This window comes from Carcharhinus amblyrhynchos, chromosome 21 (assembly GCF_965287045.1).
Source record: "Carcharhinus amblyrhynchos chromosome 21, sCarAmb.v2.hapA, whole genome shotgun sequence".
Lineage (NCBI taxonomy): Eukaryota > Metazoa > Chordata > Chondrichthyes > Carcharhiniformes > Carcharhinidae > Carcharhinus > Carcharhinus amblyrhynchos.
This window is the reverse complement of record NC_137344.1, coordinates 32,699,809-32,720,538: the sequence shown is the minus strand read 5'-3', so window position 1 is coordinate 32,720,538 and position 20,730 is coordinate 32,699,809. Positions and strand designations below refer to the sequence as shown.

The 20,730-nt window shown below is 41.0% G+C and overlaps 1 protein-coding gene across 3 annotated transcripts in view; it reads left to right on the top strand.

The window, feature by feature from the left end:
* Positions 1-17,951, top strand: part of slc38a12 (solute carrier family 38 member 12) — a 241,466-nt gene extending 223,515 nt beyond the window's left edge. For all 3 annotated transcript variants that reach the window (XM_080208957.1, XM_080208955.1, XM_080208956.1), the window contains exon 10: positions 15,974-17,951. In XM_080208957.1, the coding sequence (XP_080065083.1) occupies positions 15,974-16,731 (758 nt within the window). In that variant the 3' untranslated portion in view covers positions 16,732-17,951. The remainder of the gene's footprint in view (positions 1-15,973) is intronic.
* Positions 17,952-20,730: the final 2,779 nt, after the last annotated feature.

Sequence of the window (20,730 nt, the reverse complement as noted above, 5' to 3'; positions counted from 1 at the left end):
CATTGGTGAGGCCGCAACTGGAGTACTGTGTGCATTTTTGGGCGCCGCACCTGCGCAAAGATATTTTGGCCTTGGAGGGAGTGCAGAGGAGGTTTACTAGGCTGATACCGGAGTTGAGGGGGTTGAGCTATGAGGAGAGGCTGAATAAACTGGGCTTGTACTCGTTAGAGTTTAGAAGAATGAGAGGAGATCTCATTGAGACGTATAAGATGATGAATGGGATGGATAGGATAGAGGTGGAAAGACTCTTCCCGCTCAAAAAAGACAATAGGACTAGGGGGCACAGCCTCAAGATAAAAGGGGGGTGGTTTAGAACGGAGTTGAGGAGGAACTTCTTCACTCAAAGGGCGGTGAATCTCTGGAATTCTCTGCCCGTTGAAGTGGTGGAGGCTGCCTCGCTAAATATTCTTAAGACGCGGGTTGATGGGTTTTTGATAGGAGAGGGGATTAAAGGTTATGGGGAGAGGGCGGGAAAGTGGAACTGAGCAGCGACAGATTAGCCATGATCTTATTGAATGGCGGGGCAGGCTCGAAGGGCTGGATGGCCTACTCCTGCTCCTATTTCTTATGTTCTTATGTTCTATTGTGGGTGTATCTTCACCACGTAGACTGCAGCGATTCAAGAAGGCAGTTCACCACCACCTTCTTTAAGGCAATTAGCAATGGGTAGTAATTGCTGGCCTGGCCAACAATGCCCAAATGCTGTGAATGAATAATGTATTTGATCTGTCCTACAAGTTTAACCCTTGAAGTTGTGGAATTATTCCAGTGAAACTGCACCAGGGCAGCACAGTGGCACGCTGGTTAGCACTGCTCCCTCACAGCGCCAGATTTGATTCCCAGCTTGGGTCACTGTCTGTGTGGAGTCTGCACATTCTCCGTGTGTCTGCGTGGGTTTCCTCTAGGTGCTCGTGTTTCTTCTCACAGTTCAAAAGATGTGCTGGTTAGATGCATTGACCATGCTAAATTTTCCCTCCATGTACCCGAACAGGCATTGGAGCGTGGCAGCTAGGGGATTTTCATAGTAACTTTAAAGCACTGTTAATGTAAGCCTACTTGTGACAATAAATAAACTTTAAAAAAAACACACTCCCTCCCAGGCCAATATATCCTTTGTAAGGAGGGGCATGGGTTCCTTTTGGTGTCATACTTGGGTTTGGAGCGTACTCTGGACGTAAAAAGAATGAGTGACCATGATATGTAATGAATTAAAAAAAAACAATTTTGTTGAATATTTATAATAGCAGTAGTAATGATATATCAATTATTTGATATAAAAAGTAAAAAATAACTTCATTGAAAGGAGAAAGCACTATGTTTGTATGTGTATATTATATGTATTTCTATATCAGAAGAAAAGCAGATTTTTGTTTAAGTACAAGTAATAACTCCAATTTGACAGCTCCCTAAAATCCATACCTATATTACCATACCCTTGGTGCATCCATTACCGAGTAACTTTGTAACTTTACAAGTGAACACCATGGCCAGTCACTCCTATTTGGCCCTTCCTGCTGCTGTCAGATGTGACTATGCAGGAATTCTAAATTATTCAAAGGATCAAGAGAAATCAGATGCAGGAATTCTATAATTCTCTTCCACTACAGTTGCAGCGGTTAATCCTTGAAACAATGTTTTTTTTCAGCCACACTTCTGGCTCCATTCCAGCCTTTGTAGGTCCAGTACAGTCTCAATTCTTATTGCTTCTCCTATATGCACTGCAAAGCCATCAGACTTTGCCATTTTCAGGTTGTTGATGGTTATTTGATGGTGTCTTCCCGGCTACCATCCTTCAAGTGTTATGTCCATCAATCAAACTTCATCTTCTGATGCTTCATTATTCTGTGCTCATCCCATTAGGTTAATCCACCCCCAGCCAAGGTGGTACGGTAACACAGTCGTTAGCACTGCATCTTTGCAGCACCAGGGACCAAGGTTCAATTCCCAGCTTAGGTCACTGTCTGTGTGGAGTTTGCACGTTCTCTCTGTGTCCATGTGGGTTTCCTCTGGGCGCTCCGGTTTCCTCCCACATTCTGAAAGATACGCTGGTTAGATGCATTGACCTGAACAGATGCTGGACTGTGGCATCTAGGGGAATTTCACAGTAACTTCATTGCAGTGTTATTGTAAGTCTTACTTGTGACTAATAAATGAACTTTAAACTATAGTCTAAGGGTCACTGAATGCAGTGGAAGGTGATTTTTGATAAACAAAAGACAACTTTGATTTGTATTCTAACTTGAAAAACTGAAAACAAAGATGTAGTCTAAATACCAACAGAGCATGGCCAGTATTAAAAAAAAGATAGCTTGGAAAAACCAGTCACTGCTGATTATTGATTTGATTAATCGAAGAACAATCATAACTGGATTAAGATCAATCTCTACCAAGTAAGATTTAATACAGAATAGCTCCAAATATTCACTGGGACTTAAAATCAAGAGCAAAACAGAAACAGAATGCAAAATAACAAGAATTAGTGACTGTAGGCCTCAGGTATTCACTGTGTGATGCCCAGAACTGCATGAATTATGTACTCCAGATATGATATAACTGTGCCTTTATGTAGCAAGCATGACTTCTATTCTTTGAGATGTAAAAGGTAGCATCCCATTCCCCTTTTTTGTTATTTCCTGTCCATATTCATAGCATTTTAATGACCTGTGTAATTTTAATGATCAATGTATTTGGATCCCACCCCACCAGAATCTCTTTGGGCCTCCACTATTTTTAGCTTCTCACTACTTTAAAAATAACCATTTTTTTAATCCTCTTAAATTCAAAGTGGATCATGTCATGTTTGCCTACATTGGAATCCAGTTTCCACAGTCTGGTCATTTGCCTAATCTATCAATATCTCTCTTCCAATTTTATGTTTATCAAAGAGTTGAACAACCTAGATTTCTTGGATTCTGAAAGACAACGTTCAGTGGAAAGAATCCAGATTCTATTGGAGATGAATGAATGGAACCTTGTTGAGAACGGTAGACCCAATCAGAATGCACAGCAACTGGGGAATATGCTGTATAGACTGATTTATGGAGGGGAATTGTGTGGAAAGCTTCGCAGAACATTTGGATGCAGATTTGACAGAGTGGGCGATTCAATGGCATTAACTTTTGGGACTATTTAGACAGCCAAATCCGTTCTGATCTTTGCTTTTGCATGTTCCTTTACATCCTCTGCCAAATGAATTACATAAACTGATGAATATTTAAAGTAAAGGGGGGGAAATTAAGAAACTCCCCTGAACCGCTGGGAACAGTGGACAGTAAATGTAGAGGAAAAAAAATTGTGCTTCTATTTAAAATATGATGGTGAAAAACTTCTGAAGATGAATACTGTTATTGAAGGAATAATCATTGGCATTAGCCTCCAGCTTGACCAATTTGGATTCTAGAATTCAAAACTTACTCTACCCCTGGGCAATACAGATGAGAAAACAATTTGGTCTTAATCCTGGTTATTTTGAATATATTCATAGCATTGGAGCCCTGGTCTTATCTTTGACACAATAGTTTGATTTTGAATGACGTTCTATACTAGACTTCTCAAGGTTCTTCAAAAAGGTTTAAAGATATATGCCAATGAGGAGGCAAAAGTAGTGGCATCCATTCTCAAATCAGCTCAGCCTCAGTGAGCATAGGATAGAGAAAATGGATGGTACCTGGAACCCATCAGCTGCGGTGCAATGTTTGAAGAAGATGGAATAATTTGTAAAGCAGTGGAGGCAGACAGTGGTGCATGGGGCTTGCAGCTCATCTGGAGACAATTCGACTGCGATATCTAGAAAAGTCTTGTTCTCCCCACCCTGCCCCCACTTTGGTCACAGTTGGGACATAGGAACATAGAAGCAGGAGCAGGCCATTCAGCCCATCAAGTCTGCTCTGCCATTCAGTATGATCATGGCTGATCATTCACTTCAATGTCCTTTTCCCACACTGACCCCATATCCCTTTATGTCATTGACATTTAGAAATCTGTCAGTCTGTACTTTAAACATAGTCAGTGACTGAGCTTCCACAGGAGAGTGTTTCAAAGATTCACAATCCTGAGGGAAACATTTTTTCCTCACCTTATTCTTAAGTTGTTCCCCCTTATTTTGCAAATGTGTCATCTGGTTCTGGATTCCTCAATTGGGGAACACTTTACTGCATGTCCTGTCTATCCCTTCAGGTATCTTATATGTTTCAATGAGGTCACCTCTCATTCTTCAAAACTAGAGAACACAGACTCAGTTTCCCCAGTCTCTCTTCATAAGACTGTTTTGCTATCCTGGGAACCAGTATGGTGAACCTTTGCTTCTTTCCTGTTTGTTTAAAGAATTGTCCAGACCCTTGGAGAATCAGTCTACTGATTTCCCTCCCCCTGACTCTGTTGTACTGTGATTGTTATTCGGGCATCTGCTGATGGCTGTTGCAGTAACCATAAGGCAGGAACCGTATTGCAACTGATTGTCCAGTATCTCCTTAGAACTGGCAATAATTTTCATAACATGATTTAGCATAGTATCTTTATAGGGAGCTTAAAAAACAAATTACTGCAACATTACGCACAAGAAAACAACAGGATAGTCAATATCTACAGCAAGTATAGGCAACAGTTATTCAGAGGGCCTCGGGATATTCAATGTTTTATTTACCCACTTTGGGATATCTGATGATAAAAGCAGAGAAAATAGTAATAACTTAAAAGGAGGATAAAAGTGTGGGGAATAAACTGGGGAACGGGAAGCAGATATTTTTCAAGAAATCTGGATTTGCTAGTACTGTACTGACAAAGCTGAAAGAAAAGATGAAAAAGGAGATGGAGCGGTAATCTTGGTAGGAAAAAACACGTAGGACAGTGGTGATGAGGAATGGAAGAAAAGAATTCCATTTAGTTGGAATTCAAAGGTAAAAAAGAGCTTGATTTATTAGTAGGGATGTATAACACATCTCTAAATTGTGGTGAAGGAATAGTAGATGAATCTGCAGTCAGATTAGAGAGATGATTAGGAATAACAGTTGTTCTGGGAAATTTATCATCCATTTGTTGAGTAAATGGGGGAAAATGGACAGCAATTCTTAGAATGTCTGAGATTTTTTTTCTCGAGCAATGTAAGCCAACAGGGCAGAGGTGTTTCTGGAACTAATTCTTGGTCACAAAATCAATTAGATGAGCTAAATGTGGATGAACACCAATGGCTTGGTGGCCAGAATAGAAGATTCAAGTACTTCAGTTACACGGAGAATGCAGAGAAACTGACATATTCGCCTTCCAGCAGATTAGATTAAGGGGATGTTTAATAGAGATGTTCAAAATCATCAAGGATTTTCATGGAGTAGAGAGAAACTGTTTCCAATGGTAAAGGCTCAGTAACCAGGAGACTGATTTAAAGTAATTGCTGGAAGAGAAGTTTGTATGTGGTGAGTTAAGGTCTGGAGTGCATTGGTGAAAACTGGTTCAATAATTTTGAAAAGAGAGTTGGATAAATACTCCAAAATAAAATAAAACAGGGCTATGGAGAAAGGGTGTTGACTAATTCAATAGCTTTTCTGAAGAGCTGGCACAAGCATAATGGACTGAGTGTTCTTCCTCTATGCTGTTATCATAGAATCAGAAGTCCCTACATTACAGAAGAAGGCCATTTGGCCCATTAGGTCTGTACCAACCACAATCTTACCCAAGCGCTATTCCTGTAACCCTACACATTTACCCTGCTAATCCCCCTGACACTAAGGTCAATTTTAGTGAAATCCCATTGACGGAGAGATTTTTTAAAAGTAAAAGGATACACAGAATGTGATGAGAGCAGCAGAAAGTAAATATAAAAAACAGCATGCAGAGGTTGTTGGGGATTGCCCTACAATGAAGCTGAGGAAAAGTGTAGCTAAGGGTAAGGTGGACACTGAAACTAGTTGAAAATAAGAAAATGGCAGTTGTTTTAAATTGATCCAAAGGATGGAGTACATCAAGGCATGTATGGAAATTTTTGCATATAAATTGAAATGTAGCAAACATATCATCCATGTATATGACTGCCATGTTTGGACCTGAAAATTGCTCAGTCTATTTCAAGGTACCTTGGAAGGGTAAAATATCTCAAAATTTGAGCAACAGGTGAAGCCTGCTGTTACATCCTACTAATTTGCAATAGCAACATAGGCAGTGTTTTCATCAAATAAGATGCTGCTGTCAAGCCACAAAGCTGTTATGCCTAGCACAAATTATAGTGGTATATCAAATCCAGTGTGGTATATAAATTTCAGTGCAGTTATGGTGATGTTAGTCATAACGGTCATACTAATCAGTACATCCCTTTGCTAGTTCACAGTAGACAGAGTACTGAACATTGTCAATCAGCCCATGTTTGCAAAACTCAATATAATGTCTAACGTGTTATTCCACAATTTGACAGCACTAGCTGAATAATCCCAAGTGTGCTCAGAATAATGCGAACACTAATTTCACATTATTAGTATGACTCTCAATGTGGCTCACTTATGTTTGCTGTAAGTACATATATTCATATTGAAGGACCTGTTCAATCCAAGAAAAAGGAATATATCCAAGTTATTGCACCTTTTTTGTAATAAACGAAAACATGGGGGATAGATGTTCCCTGCGGCATTCTCCATGGAACTGCCTCAACCAATCAGTTGACTTGCCAGTCAGTCAGCCAGCACCTTTTTTCTTGTGCAGTATGATTTGTTGCTCCATTAGAAACTTAGCACTCTTGTATCTATCCTGATGAGTGAACGTTGAAAAGCTTTGACACGTCTTTTTCTTCAGCAATACTTAAATTCTGAACGACCAAGCAAGTACATTTGAATGCAATGACTTAAATGAAGGAAAAAGAGTATTTGTATTTGTTTGCTGAAACATTGGCAGAGTAGATATATAGTTGCAGAAAGCTGCAAAGGATCATTGAGCAGACAAAAGGAATTCAATGTGGGGGCTGAGAGATCACCCACTTTACACTCAAAGATCAGAGTATTTTCTAAATGACAAAACAATGAGGAACAGAAAAATTCAGGGGTCCAATTACAGAAATCAGCTAAAAGTTAGTGGACGATAGCAACAACTTATATTTATGTCATGCCTTTACCTTAGGATGTCTTATCATGCTGTTTCACAGGAGCATTATAAAACTGTGTCCTGACCCACTTAACGAGATATCAAATCAGATAACCAAAAGCTTGGTCAAAGACGTACATTTTGATAAATACCTTAAAAGGAAAAGAATGGACAGAGATTCAGGGAACTAATTCCAGAGCTTGCAGTCCAAGTACCTGAACTCTCAGCCAGCAGTGGAGATTAGAATTAATGATGGTCAAGAAGCCAGCATCAGTACATATTTTGGAGGACTGTGGGGCTCGCAAAGATTACAGCAATAGGAAAGGGACAAGATTGTGGAGGATTTGAAAACTAGGATGAGCGTTAAGAAAATTAAGTTCAATGTTGCCTTTTGTCTTGATGGCTACAAAAGATGGGGCGTGACTTATAGTTGTACAAGTCTCTGCTTCAAAGGCATCTGGAGTAACTGTTCAGTTCTGGGCTATGTCTATGTCTCAAGCAGGAGAAATTGACCTTTTGAATGAGTGCATCACAGATTTACCAGTGGGAGCTATAAGAATTAAGTTGAGAGGACAAATTTCCTAGACTAGGCTCGTGTTCCCTTTTTGAGTATAAAAGATTAGAATGAAATTAACTGAAATCTAAAAGTTGAAAAAATAAATTTTCTGCAGCTAAAAGCACTATTTCCTCTAGTAGGGGCAGAACCTTGAGGTTAGAGCTAGTGCGTTCAGAAGGTTATGTCAGAAAACACTTCACACAAAGGATGGTGGTAATCTGGAATACTTGTCCCCAAAAAGTTCGGTGTCAATTGAAAATTTTCAAAATTCTTGATCAATTTTTATTAGGTTATAGCATTGAAGAATATGAAATTCAAGTATAGATCTGCCATGCTTTGAGTGGCAGAACATGTGTGAAGGGCTGAATGATCTCATCCTGTTCACATATTCATATGTTCACATTCTCATAGTGAGATGAGAATTTTTTTTGATTTGAAAAGGTCCTTCTCTGAATAGACCCTTTTTCTGTCTCCAATACTGTTTTGTCTATTTCACCAACACTGGTAAGTGAACCTTACTCAGGGACAGCTGCTCCCACAGCAGAGAGCACACTGTTTGAACTCCATGTTCTGAGTGCCATCGGTGATTAGAACAAGAGCAGGTGGAACTGCGCTGAGATCCAGGAAGGGCTGACTGCCCAGTGATGCACATTTCCCAGTTAGTGTAGCTTTTGTAATCAGGGTTCATGGGGCTTAATACGCTGGTTTAATGAGGCGTTTACAGGCAACATGTGGTTCAGTTACAAGATCTTTTCAATACTGTGAAAACCACATCAAGTGCACTCTCTACCTCCCCTAGTTTTGGTCAAGGATATTTACAATAAGCTAGTTATCATTGCAGTTATACAAGTCTAATTCAGTTAGTCACATTGCTACCCTGCTGTCCATCCAATGTGTGCATGCACACATGCGTTTTTAACACGCTTCAGTGCTGGATATCCTTCATCTTGGTTTATTTAAGTTTTGTGTGATGTAACTGCTTTCTCTGGCACCGCTGAGCTTTGGGGAAGTATTGGGGATTGTGTGAGGGGGATTGGTGGGAGGGGAGGATATTTTGGAGGTCATATGTGGAATTTTGGAAAATGCCATGGGAAGTAACTTCAAACCTCGACACACCTGTCAGTTCTGGAAGGGAATGCGATGTTAAGAGAGCCAAAATGCTGTTTGTCTGTTCAGCTTGGAACTGAAGGACCAATGTGTACTTTTCTTCCCGGGTGTGTCTGATGCTGAAGAAAGCCAAAACAAAATTAAATCAGTGGCTGGAAGTTGAAAGTTTAGGTTTTAAAAAGCTGGTGATTTTATAGACAAACACTTCTCAAAATTGCCTTAAATCAGCCAAAAGAGAATGCAAGAAACTTGTATTTACATTGTGCTTTTATATTGCTCTTTGATATCGCAAAATATTTGACTAGTGATTGCTTTTGGACGGCAAGATTCAACAAACATATTGAGGCAATTGACTAGCTAACCTGATTATACCCGTGATTCAGTTAATGGCTGTACAGACTCGGGGCTGATTGAGGGAGGAATGTTGATAGTCTTTGAGCGATGCCATGGGATTTCTCTGAGAATCAACCTCCGTACAGCACAGATGTCTCCACCTAGATTATGCATTGACTTTGAAGTTTGAAATCAATTAAATCAGATTACAATATTTTTCCTTGAACAGAAGCAAAATGCGGATGCTGGAAATCTGAATTCAAAACAGAAAATTATGACAATACCCAGGTGCAGAATCTGTGGAGAGAGAAAGGCCTGTGACCTTTCATCGGAACTGGGAAAAGTTTGAAATAGGTTTTGAGCAAAAGAAATGAGGAGACGCGGGGATGGTGATGGTGGCAAGAAGAAGAGCTTAAGCAAATGGCTGGAGAAGGCAGGAGAGATTAAATGTCAAAGGTTTCATGGTGCAAGGTCAAAGGGTATGGGACCAGGCCTGATAAAGAAACAAAGGATTTGTCTTGAGGAGGTGTAAATGGCAGGCAAAGTATAGGAGATAAGAGAAACAAGAACAATCCAAATGAGCAAAAATCCACAAAGCAAGATGGGGATAAAAACTGCGATCTAAAATTGTTGAACCCGGAAAGCTGTAAATTGCACAGTCACAAGATGAGGGTAGCACTCCTTTGAACTGATGAGCTTCACTGTAGCAAGAAAAGAACAAAGCTGAGATTGGGAGCAAGATGGAGAATTACAGGCAGAGATTCAGCAGTGTGCTTACAGACTGAATGAAAATGTTCACAAAAGGGTCAGCCAGTCTACCCAATGTAGAGGAGACCATGTCATGAGCAGCAAAAACAATAGTATATTAAACTGAGAAGAGAGAGTGAATTGCTGTTTTGCTTGAAGGCATGTTTGGGGCCATGGGCAGAGGCAGTTGTTATATCTTTTTCATTTGCAAAAAGGTCAGTTAATATTTTTAAGTGAGGTACATAGACCTTTGATTCACAATAATTGACTAACTGTAATAATTGGCTGCAGCCAACTCCAAAGAAGGTTCTGGAAAAGCAACCACTGCTTTGCAGGGTCATTCCTCCACCCTGCTCCTTGATAGGGTCCCTGGGTCATGTGACCTTGCTGTGCAGATTGATCTTTAAAGGGACAATCACTGCAGTCACAAAGGCAATGAAAGTTATCAAAGGTTGGCAATGTGGAGTTGAGGCCACTCTACCCTCCTTTTGAAAAATCCTTTATTTCCTCACTTATCCCATTCCCACTCCCTTTGCCTTATGCCATGAAACTTTAATCATACCTGTTCTCCACCCTATCACAAGCCATCCTCTTTCCCACTCTTAAACTTCCAACTTCCCCATTCTGATGAAGGGCCATTAACCTGAAATGTTAGCGATTTCCTTCTCCAAAAATGCTGTCAGACCTGCTGAATGTTTGCAGCATTAAAACTTTTTGTGTCCTACTGAACAGCATGTGGTGTTACAAATTTATGAATTTTGTTAGCTACTTAAATGGACTTTAGTGGGGCAATATTTGCTAGATAGGGCCCATCTGGATTGGTGTGCTTTTATCTCCCTGCAACTGCATGAGAGTTGAAGGATGGGATCCTGCTCAACTGTGATGCCCTTGTGGTCAAATATCTTGTTTTAACACTTGAACTTCAGACTGACCAGCTGGGTGATATATCAAAGATCAGCTTCAGGAAATGAAATAAAATTAGAAAAAATCCAAAACTGGCAGTCTGATGATCAAATATTATAACACAGAATTCATAACTTTTGTTAAATAACCTGCAGCCTATGTAATCGATCTTCTGTTTCACTTATAACCCTTGGAACAAAAAACAGATTGTGTTTCTGGCCGTCTACTAATTTTTAAAGTCACTCTGAAGATATCCTATTTTGTGCACTTGCACATCTCATTACTCGTGTTAAATTCCAATCACCCAGGGACTCTAATTCAAATGGGATTTTCCTTTGACAGAAGAACTGTTAAGTGTGTATGGCATTTGTCCTAGAAGTGGGAGGGTGTGCTGACTCTCTTTCACTCTTTGAAATAGCTTATAGCTTTAGATAATGAGTGAATAATGTCTTTGAAGTCCTTTGATGATTAGAGCTATAAATCATTTTCCTATCTGTACTTACACCGTGCCATGACACACTTCTACAAGAGACAATGTCAGTACAAGTTATGAACTTCGTATCTGGGAGGATTGGTCCAGTGGAAATGGGGTATTTAAATGTCATGACTTGGGGAAAACATGAACCATTCGGTATGGTGTTGGGTGACTGATTTGGAGGGATGATTATTCAAAAACTTTTGACTGAAAAGAGAGTCTTAGAAGGAGTTTCCAATGCAGAATCTTTCTCAGAACTTGGGATTCATTGCACTCCAGACTGTTGAATGGAATGATTTCCTGTGTCAGATGGGAAGGTTGCTACATAAAATCTCTGTGCAGCATCAATTATCTTTTCAAGGCTACTGTTCTCCATGCAAAGCAGCAGTATTGGTTTGCACTTGTATAGTGCCTACAACATAGCAAACAGCCTATGATGCTTCACAGGAGTGTACTTGGACAAAATTGACACTGAGCCAAAGACAATATTATGATAGATGAACAAAATCTTAATCAAAGACCAAGGAAAGAGAGGTGGTGTTTCAGAGGGAGCTTTCAGAGCTTCAGCCCAGATGGCTGAAAGCGTGATGCCCGGTGGACTGGAAGCAAGAGTTGGAGGAACAGAGTTCTTGGCATAAAGAGCCAGTGGAGATTTTATGGATAAGCAAGGAAGAAACCATAGTGATTTGAAAATGGGGGTGCAAATTTTGAAATAAACATTGTTGGACAGGAAAACAAATTAGTTCAGCAAGAACGTGACTAGTTAACAAGCTATAGTGAGAGTTAGGGTACTAACAGCAGAACTTTGGAAGAACTGAAATCTGTGTATGGAAGATGGATGGTTAGCTTGAAAAGCATTTGCATGGTCAAGTCTGCAGGTAAATGAGTATGGATGTGGGTTTTTGCAGTAGGTAATCTGAGGCATGGGTAAAGATGGGTGATATCGCAAAGGTGAATGTAGGCAATCATTAAGACTGAAATGTCAGAACACTGAACAGCCTGGTTCAATCGGTGATCTATTGTAATGTAGAAAATGCAGTAGCCAAACAGCACACAATAAGGTTGCACAAAAAGTGATGAGCTAAGTGACGATTTAGTTTCTTTTTTCATAGCATTGGAGGGATAGATAACTTGGTCAGGACTCTGGAGAAATCATCTCTGCCTTTTGTGTAATGATGTGGAAATGCTGGCATTGGACTGGGTGGCCACAAGAAGTCTCTCAACACCAGGTTAAAGTCCAACAGGTTTTTTTTGGTAGCACGAGCTTTTGGAGCACTGCTCCTTCATCAGGTGAGTGGAAAGTTGGGTACGCAAACACGACATATATAGACACAGACTCAATTGCAAGATAATAGTTGGAATGTGAGTCTTAACATGTAATCAAGTCTTTACAGGTACAGACAAGGTGAGTGGAGTGAGGGTTAAGCACAGGTTAAAGAGGTGTGAATTATCTCAAGCCAGGACAATTAGTAATATTTTGCATGCCCAAGCAAATTGTGGGGGTTACAGGTATTGTGACATAAACCCAAGATCCCAGTTGAGGCCGTCCTCGTGCGGAACTTGGCTATCAGTTTCTGCTTGGCGATTCTGCATTGTTGTGTGTCTTGAAGGCTGCTTTGGAGAACACTTAGCTGAAGATCGGAGACTGAATGTCCTTGACTGTTGAAGTGTTTCCTGACAGGGAGGGAACACTTCTGCCTGGTGATTGTTGAGCGGTATCCGTTCATCCATTGTCATTGTGTCTGCATGGTATCGGAACATCCTTTCCTGCAACGTATAAGGTAGACAACTTTGGCTGAGTCGCATGAGTATCTACTATGTACCTGGTGGATGGTGTTCTCGCGTGAGATAATGGCATTGGTGTTGATGATCTGGCAGGTCTTGCAGAGGTTGCTGTGGCAGGGTTGTGTGGTGTCGCGGTTGCTGTTCTCCTGAAGGCTGGGTAATTTGCTGCAAACAGTGTCTGTTTGAGATTGTGCAGTTGTTTGAAGACAAGAATTGGGGGTGTGGGGATGGCTTGGCGAGATGTTTGTCGTCTTCAACAATCTGTTGAAGGCTCTGAAGATGATGTAATCCCCTAATCTACGCATCTTTAGACTTCAATACATTGTGTGGGGAGTGTGAAAATAGGGTGGAAGCATAGGAATTGTTAGATTATGAAAGACAGGTTCGTCTATTTTGAATTTGGTCTTTTGATGCAGTAATAAAAATTTTTGACTGTAGTTACTGTAGAGAAGAAATAATTCATACCTCCATGAGTTTGACTTTTAGTTTGGATTTGATTAGTTAGCTTTGACCCAGACTGACTTCTGATTGCCACCTTAATCATGCATAAATGAAGATTGTCATTAAACCTCCTGACAAAGAAGCTGCTGTTTAGTGAGCAGATCTCTGGTAGATATCTACCTTTAAAGGCTGAACACTAATTCTCTGACCTCTATCTCCTACTGGGCCATAATGTCACCGAGAAATTGAGCCATTGTTTCCCAAACTATAATTGACTTCAGCTTTTCTGGAGAACTCTCTGCAGCCCTCAACCTCGTAGCTGACCCCCCACCCCCACCCAGATAAAACTCTGTGATTCCGTTTCTACCTCCTTCCAAAGATTGACAACCTGGAGTATCCTTATACACCCATTATTTTGGTCATCTTCTCCCATGGAACTTATAGTCTTGTCTCTAGACCTCAAGGGGACGTTAACAGTAACTTAATTGCAGTTTTAATGTAAGCCTACTTGTCACTAATAAAGAAATATTAATAATAGATATTTATCACCCCTTGTTCAATGGCTTTCAGTACCTCAATTCACTCCACAGGTCTGACCGGGTTTTGAGTTTTCAGCATTTTAATTTGCTACCTCACTCCTGCTCCGATTTAGTTTAGGTCTGTTCTGTTTTATTGAAGCTCAGTGAAAACTGGAGGGAACAGCACTTCATCTTTTGATTAGGCACCTTGCAGCTTACCAGACAAAACATCAAATCTAACGATTTTGGATCTTAATGACTGCTTCCATTTTTTTGGACAATTTCGGACAGGGCAGCGTGGTAGCACAGTGCTTAGCACTGCTGCTTCACAGCTCCAGGGTCCTGGGTTTGATTCCCGGCTGGGCTCACTGTGTGGAGTTTGCACATGCTCCTCGTGCCTGTGTGGGTTTCCTCTGACAGTCCAAAGATGTGCGAGTTAGGTTGATTGGCCATGCTAAGAAATTGCCCCTTCGTGTCCAGGGATGCGTAGGTTAGTGGGTATAATATGTAGGGATATGGGGGTAAGGCCTGGGTGGGATTGTGCTCAGTGCAGACTTGATGGGCCGAAGGGCCTCTTTCTGCATTGTAGGGGTCTATGATTCTATATCTTTTGGTAACAATTCCATTGCAGCTGAACATTTTGTTAAGAAAAGATGTAGTACCAAAGGACTGATGGATAGCTAATATGATGCCTTTTATATAAGAAAGGACACGTGGCATGACCGGAGATATGTAAACCAGTCAGCTAACATTGGTGGTTGGGATATAATGGAATTCTATCTGAAAGAGTGAAGGCAATGGTAATGCAGTAGATTTAATATGTAGATTTCCAAAATGCTTTTGATAAGGTACCATGTGGTAAGTTAATGAATAAGGTAGCAACATGTGGAGTCACTGGGCAAGTAGAATTTACAGCTAGCTGGTTGTAAGAATGAAGGCTGAGAGCGAGTGTAAAGAGTAGTTTTTCAAATGACAGAAAGTAGAAGATAGAGTTCCAAAAAGTTTAATACTGGGACAACTTGTTCATATTGCAAAATCAATGAATTTTAATATCAATGAAAACAGAGCAGAGTTATAAATGAATTCCAAGACGAGTATGAGAGAGTATGTTTTTGATCTGAAAAATGAGATCATGTTATTACAGCCCATTGCAATTGCTGTTTAGTTCTGGAAGGATAGAATTGAAAGGTACAGAAGTTGTGCTAAACATGTCGAATCTGTTTTCTGCGTAGATTTGTACACAGTAATCCCTTTTTGAAAAGCTATTTCGAGGCATTTGAGAAGATGTACAAAAATTTACTAGGCTGTTAGCAGAGCCAAGGTTATACACATTAGGAAAGGATCCACGGGCTAGATCCCTTTTCCCCCTGAAAATTGAAGGCTAAAGGTGAATTTAATAGAGATCTAGAAAATTATGAAAACTGTTGTAGACACTGAATTTTCCCACAAAGGAGGAAACACTTAACTAAAGGCCATCAATATAAGATGATCACCAAGATATCAAACTGGGAATTTAGAAGAAACTTCTTTACTGTGAGGACGATGAGAATGTGGAACTTGCTACCATGGGGAATAGTTGAAATAAATAAAGTGATGCATTTAAGGGAAGGGTAGATGAGCATTTAAGGTGCAGGGGAATAGAGTTGAGATGATAATTGGATGAAGAATGACAGGAGGTTCAATTGGAATATAAACACCAGCATGATCTGGTTGCAATGAATTGTTTATTTCTGTGCTGTGTATTTTATAACATTGTGTAATTTAATCTCTTGCCTTTAACTCCATCTCTTTCTCCTTTCCTTTTATTCATCCCCACCCCTCCCTCCTTTCCCTGGCTTTGTCATATTTCAGATTCATTGTGAAGCTAACTTTCTTGAATTCTGATAAATATCACCTCGCTGAAACATTAACTGTTTCTCTGTCCTTAGGTGCCGCATGACCTGATTGTTTTCAGAATGTTTTATTATGTGGATTATCTGTGGCTTTTTTGTTCTATTGTATAAAATTGCTGTTTATTTTCTGACTACTCTCTCTCCCCTTGCCTTGCAGCTTTTATAATCATGATCATTTTGGCTTTGATCAGGATCGGTGAGGGTGCAGGAGAGGGCCATCCCCCTATCGCCAACTTTGCTGGCATCCCCACCTTGTTTGGTGTGTGTGTCTATTCCTTCATGTGTCAACATTCCTTGCCCTCACTCATCACTCCCATCAGTAAGAAGAAGCACATGAACAAGCTGGTCCTGGTCGACTACGTGCTCATCCTAGCCTTCTACAGCCTGTTGTCCTTCACTGCCATTTTCTGCTTCAGTAATCTGAAGGACATGTACACCCTCAACTTCACAAGCAATTGCAGTGTCATCAGTGTGCCCTTCATTCGCTACTTCTTGGGACTATTCCCAGTTTTTACAATCAGCACAAATTTTCCAATAATTGCAGTTACGTTACGCAATAACTGGAAAACCGTCTTCCACAGAGAAGGGGGAATGTACCCATGGCTGATAGACCGAATCGTTTTTCCCCTAATCACCGTCATTCCTCCTATATTCGTGGCATTCTGCACCCATGACCTGGAGACTCTGGTTGGCATCACTGGTTCTTACGCAGGCACTGGTATTCAATATATCATCCCTGCGTGCTTGGTCTATTTCAGCAGGAAAGACATTGGACTTATGTTTGGTAATGATGTTCAGAATAAGCACAGATCTCCCTTTAAGCATAGCTTTTGGGTTCTATTTGTGTTGGTGTGGTCAGTGTCCTGTTTCATTTTTGTAACAACCAACATTGTGCTGGCAGAAACCCAACCCTGAGCCAATGCAATGTCCAGGAGGCCTTGCCCTGTTCATTAGACTCAGCTCCCTTAAACTGACTTGGCTGTGGCAAAATGTAAATTCACAGTCAACTCATTTAAGTATTAATTATATCATGTTTTACGGTAGCAGTTTCCAAAATCTACATATTAATTTTTTTTAACTCTTATTAAAAAGATGCACTTCACTTTTCGCAGTATGACAAAAAAAAAATCAGATTTTTAACTCATCGTTTATAACTGAAGTGAGCTGTTTCTTGGCATCGTGCAACATCTAGACGCTGAAGTGATTCTTGACCCGTCCTATTTTCCTGACATAACCTTGAATATAAGTCAGGTAAAGGTGACCCATCATTGCTGTCCTTGTGGGATAACCTTGTAGACGAGAAACTCTCTTTCTCTACAGTTAAAAAGTATTGTTGACAATCAAATAGAGGTAACTGCAAATTAAGGCTGTAAATCTTTGTATTATAAAAAGCTGCTGGAAGTGACTGAATCTATGAAAGCACTTTGTGGAATTCTGCAGGATGGCGCAACTTCTAACTGAATCAACGTCACTGAGCGACGCTACTGGATGCCTCCTGTCACCTGTAAACTCGCCTGTCTTTGATTGGGGTGTAATGGGAAAAGGCTTATTTTTCAATGAATGCACAAACTCCTGTAAAGTTGTTGACCAGACAGACTATTCTGGCTACTGCTTTGCTTGGGTGAACTATTATAGGTTCAATTTTAACTCCAGCATGTCACACCTGCTGTCCCCGTGGAACTGGGCCTAAAGCATCTCTGACCCTTCTCCCCCCACTACATACTTTCTCTGCAGTGCCTTGTACTCTTTGTGAGGTGCCTTGCGCATCATGTTTACTAAGCCTGTGCAGCTGTGCCTGTTTTTAAATGCACCTCTTCTCCCTTTAGAGATGTATGTGTACGGGTGGGATGACCACCTTGGTTTCTAATCTGCCCAGATTGGGCTGTGCAAAGAGCAGTGCAGGCAGTGATGGAATCTCAGTCCAGGCACTGGCCTCTGCTTTTGATCTTGTGCAATATTATCTCAGTTTCATACATGAAATATTCCACAATGTGTGATGTTTTATGTGGAAAGTGCTCAAGAGGAGCTGTAAATGCTGCAAATGGGTGTGTAAAGGGAAATGGCTTATAGTTTTGGGTTCTGATAGATATGCTGTATATTTCTGCACTCTGTTACAATTGTATAGTAAAGTGTTTGAATCCAAATGTACTCTGAATTCCAATCTCTCTCCTGTCCTTTCCATTCATCATTTTGGGCATGACCGGCACTAACTGTCCTGATCTAGCAAACTGGTTATTTGTATTTTGCCTTTACTTCCCCTATGAATGTCCCCTGTATCAGTGGGAATCAATAATATGCAGATTAATGGACAATCAGATAAGGGCACAGCTGGGAAAAGCATCAAGGGACCTGATCATGGTAACACACTCATCTGTAGGGTATCAAGTCATACAAAGTGGAGAAACTTGGGTTCAATCATCTCCTACACTGCATTCATTAATTTCTGGCACAGTTGCTTTGTGGGATTGGGGGAGTGATATCAGTTTTGGTTCCTATTCCCAATCTCTGACCACTCCCCACCACCTCTAAATCATAGATGTGGTCCTTTGGATAAAGAACCAAATTATCTTGAAAGGAAATAATTGCACTAGAAGCAGTTCAGAGCACTAGACTGAACTGATTCCTGGGATGAAGGAGTTATCTAATGACAAAGATTGAGCAGATTCAACATATGCCCATTGGAATTTAGAAGAATGAAAGATGAGCTTGTTGAAAAAATGTAAGATTGAGAGGACGGGGTGGATGCTCAGGGAATGTTTTCCCTTGAGGTTGAAACGAACTAGAGCATGCAGTTTAAAATTAGGAATCTCCCACTTAAAATGGAGATGAGGAGAAATGATTTGAGGGTCGTTAGTCTGTGGATTTTTTTTCACAGAAAACAGTGGAGGCTGGGTTACTTCAATATGTTTGAGGCTGAGTTACAGTTTTGATTGACAATGGAGTCAAGGATTATGGGGGTTAGTAGTTGCAACATGGAGTTGAGGCAATAGTCAGATCCACCATGATGTTTAATAGGAGAGCAGGCTCGAGAAGCCAAATGGCCTATTTCTCTGAATTGTGTTCAAATTTTTTTCCAAAAATAGGCAAAGTGGTGCAGCAGGTGGGAAAAATGGCAAGAAAGCCCCGAGCCCCAGAAGTGGCTTTCCCCATGTCATTTGGATCAGAGCGAAATAAAAATAACTGGGCGGGTCCCACAATATCACAGTGCTGAACCTGGCCTGCCAATAACTTGGATCTTAAAAGAAAAGGGCACCCCAATACAAGAAATTAAAAATAGAAATCTCCTTAACAAGATGTTTCTTCTCTTCGCCCCAAAACAAGGAACACCCCTAGCACTGCCTGGGTAGTGCAAGGGGGCAATACCTGGGTATGACTGCCGCCACACCCCCCCCCCCCCCCCCCCCCCCACTTCCTGAGCGATACACTCGCTTGAACTCTTCTAGCAGATTCTGTTTGCCAGGGGTACACGGCCTGGGAGACTTACTGAATATTTTTAAATGCCAAATTACAAATGGGGATCCTGGTGTTGAATGTTGGGATTCCCATTACTTTGTTGATCGGGTACAGGGACAATTGCAGTGGGAAATCCCGTCAGTATAAACCCCATATTTGAACTCCTGTGGGATTTCTTGCTCCTGCTGCGGATCCCATCCTCAGAAAACAGAAATCCCCCCTTGGATTCTAATGCCTCCAGATCATTCAGTTCTGCATCCACCTTAAATAATGCAATTTAGTTCATAGTAACTGCTAATATAATACATCACTTCACACCTCTCTGCACTACATTTCATCAACTATGTGTCTGTCTGCCCATTTCACTTTCCTGCTCACTGTTTACTACATTTCTAAGTTTTATAGCAGCTGCAGACCTTGAAATTATTCTGTTTACCCACGTCCATGTCATTAATATATGTCAAAAAGGGGCAGTGACATGAATTCTAACCCTGCGGGGAAGCCATTGTATATATCACTCCAGTCTGGAAAACAAGCCTTCACCACTGCACATTCCTTTCTGTCCTTCAGCAAATTTTGTACACATTGTCATTATTCACTAACTCTATTAAGCTTTAATTCCCACAATCCGCACTGGGCCCCCAGTTCCTGCTCCTGCCCCCCGCCCCCCCCGAAACCCAACCCCCTTCCTGACCACAAGGAACTACAAAGAGTCATGAATAAAGCCCAGCCCATCACCTCCCATCCGTTGACTGTCTACACTTCCCACTGCCTCAGAAAAGTAGCCAGCATACTCAGGATCCTGTGCACCCCAGATATTATCTCTTCCATCTCCAGGAAAAAGATACAAAGGTCTGAGGTCATATACTAACAAACTCCAGAACAGCAGTTTCCCTGCTGCCATCAGATTTTTGAATGGACCTATCTTGTATTAAGTTGATCTTTCTCTACACCCTAGCTGTGACTGTAACACTACATTCTGCACCCTCTCCTTTCCTTCTCTATGAATGGTATGCTTTCTCTGTATAGCAAGCAAGAAATAGTACTTTTCACATATGACAATAATAAATCAAAGACCTCTGGCTGAACACCCCTCTCCCAACTCCCAGCTGCTTCCCTCCTACCCCCTGATTCGAGAATGCTCACCCACTCGTTTCCCACCGCCCCTTCCTCCCCAACCACGCACCCCCCCACCCCCGGCCCCAACCTTGAAATTGTTCAGATTTATTGTAAACAAATGACACTATGATCACTTTGGTGTTCAGAATCTGAGAGCTGCTGTTCAGCACAGCTCATGTGCTGATGAGATGGGCCCAGATCCAGGGTGATATAGCACCTTGGCTACTGCAAGTTCCCTGTGTATCCAGGCGTAATGACAGCTGTTCTTCCTCCAGTTCACACACATTTTATATCTAATACAGATCTTTGTCCTCCCATCATTGAGTCTGTTTTTTGTGGATG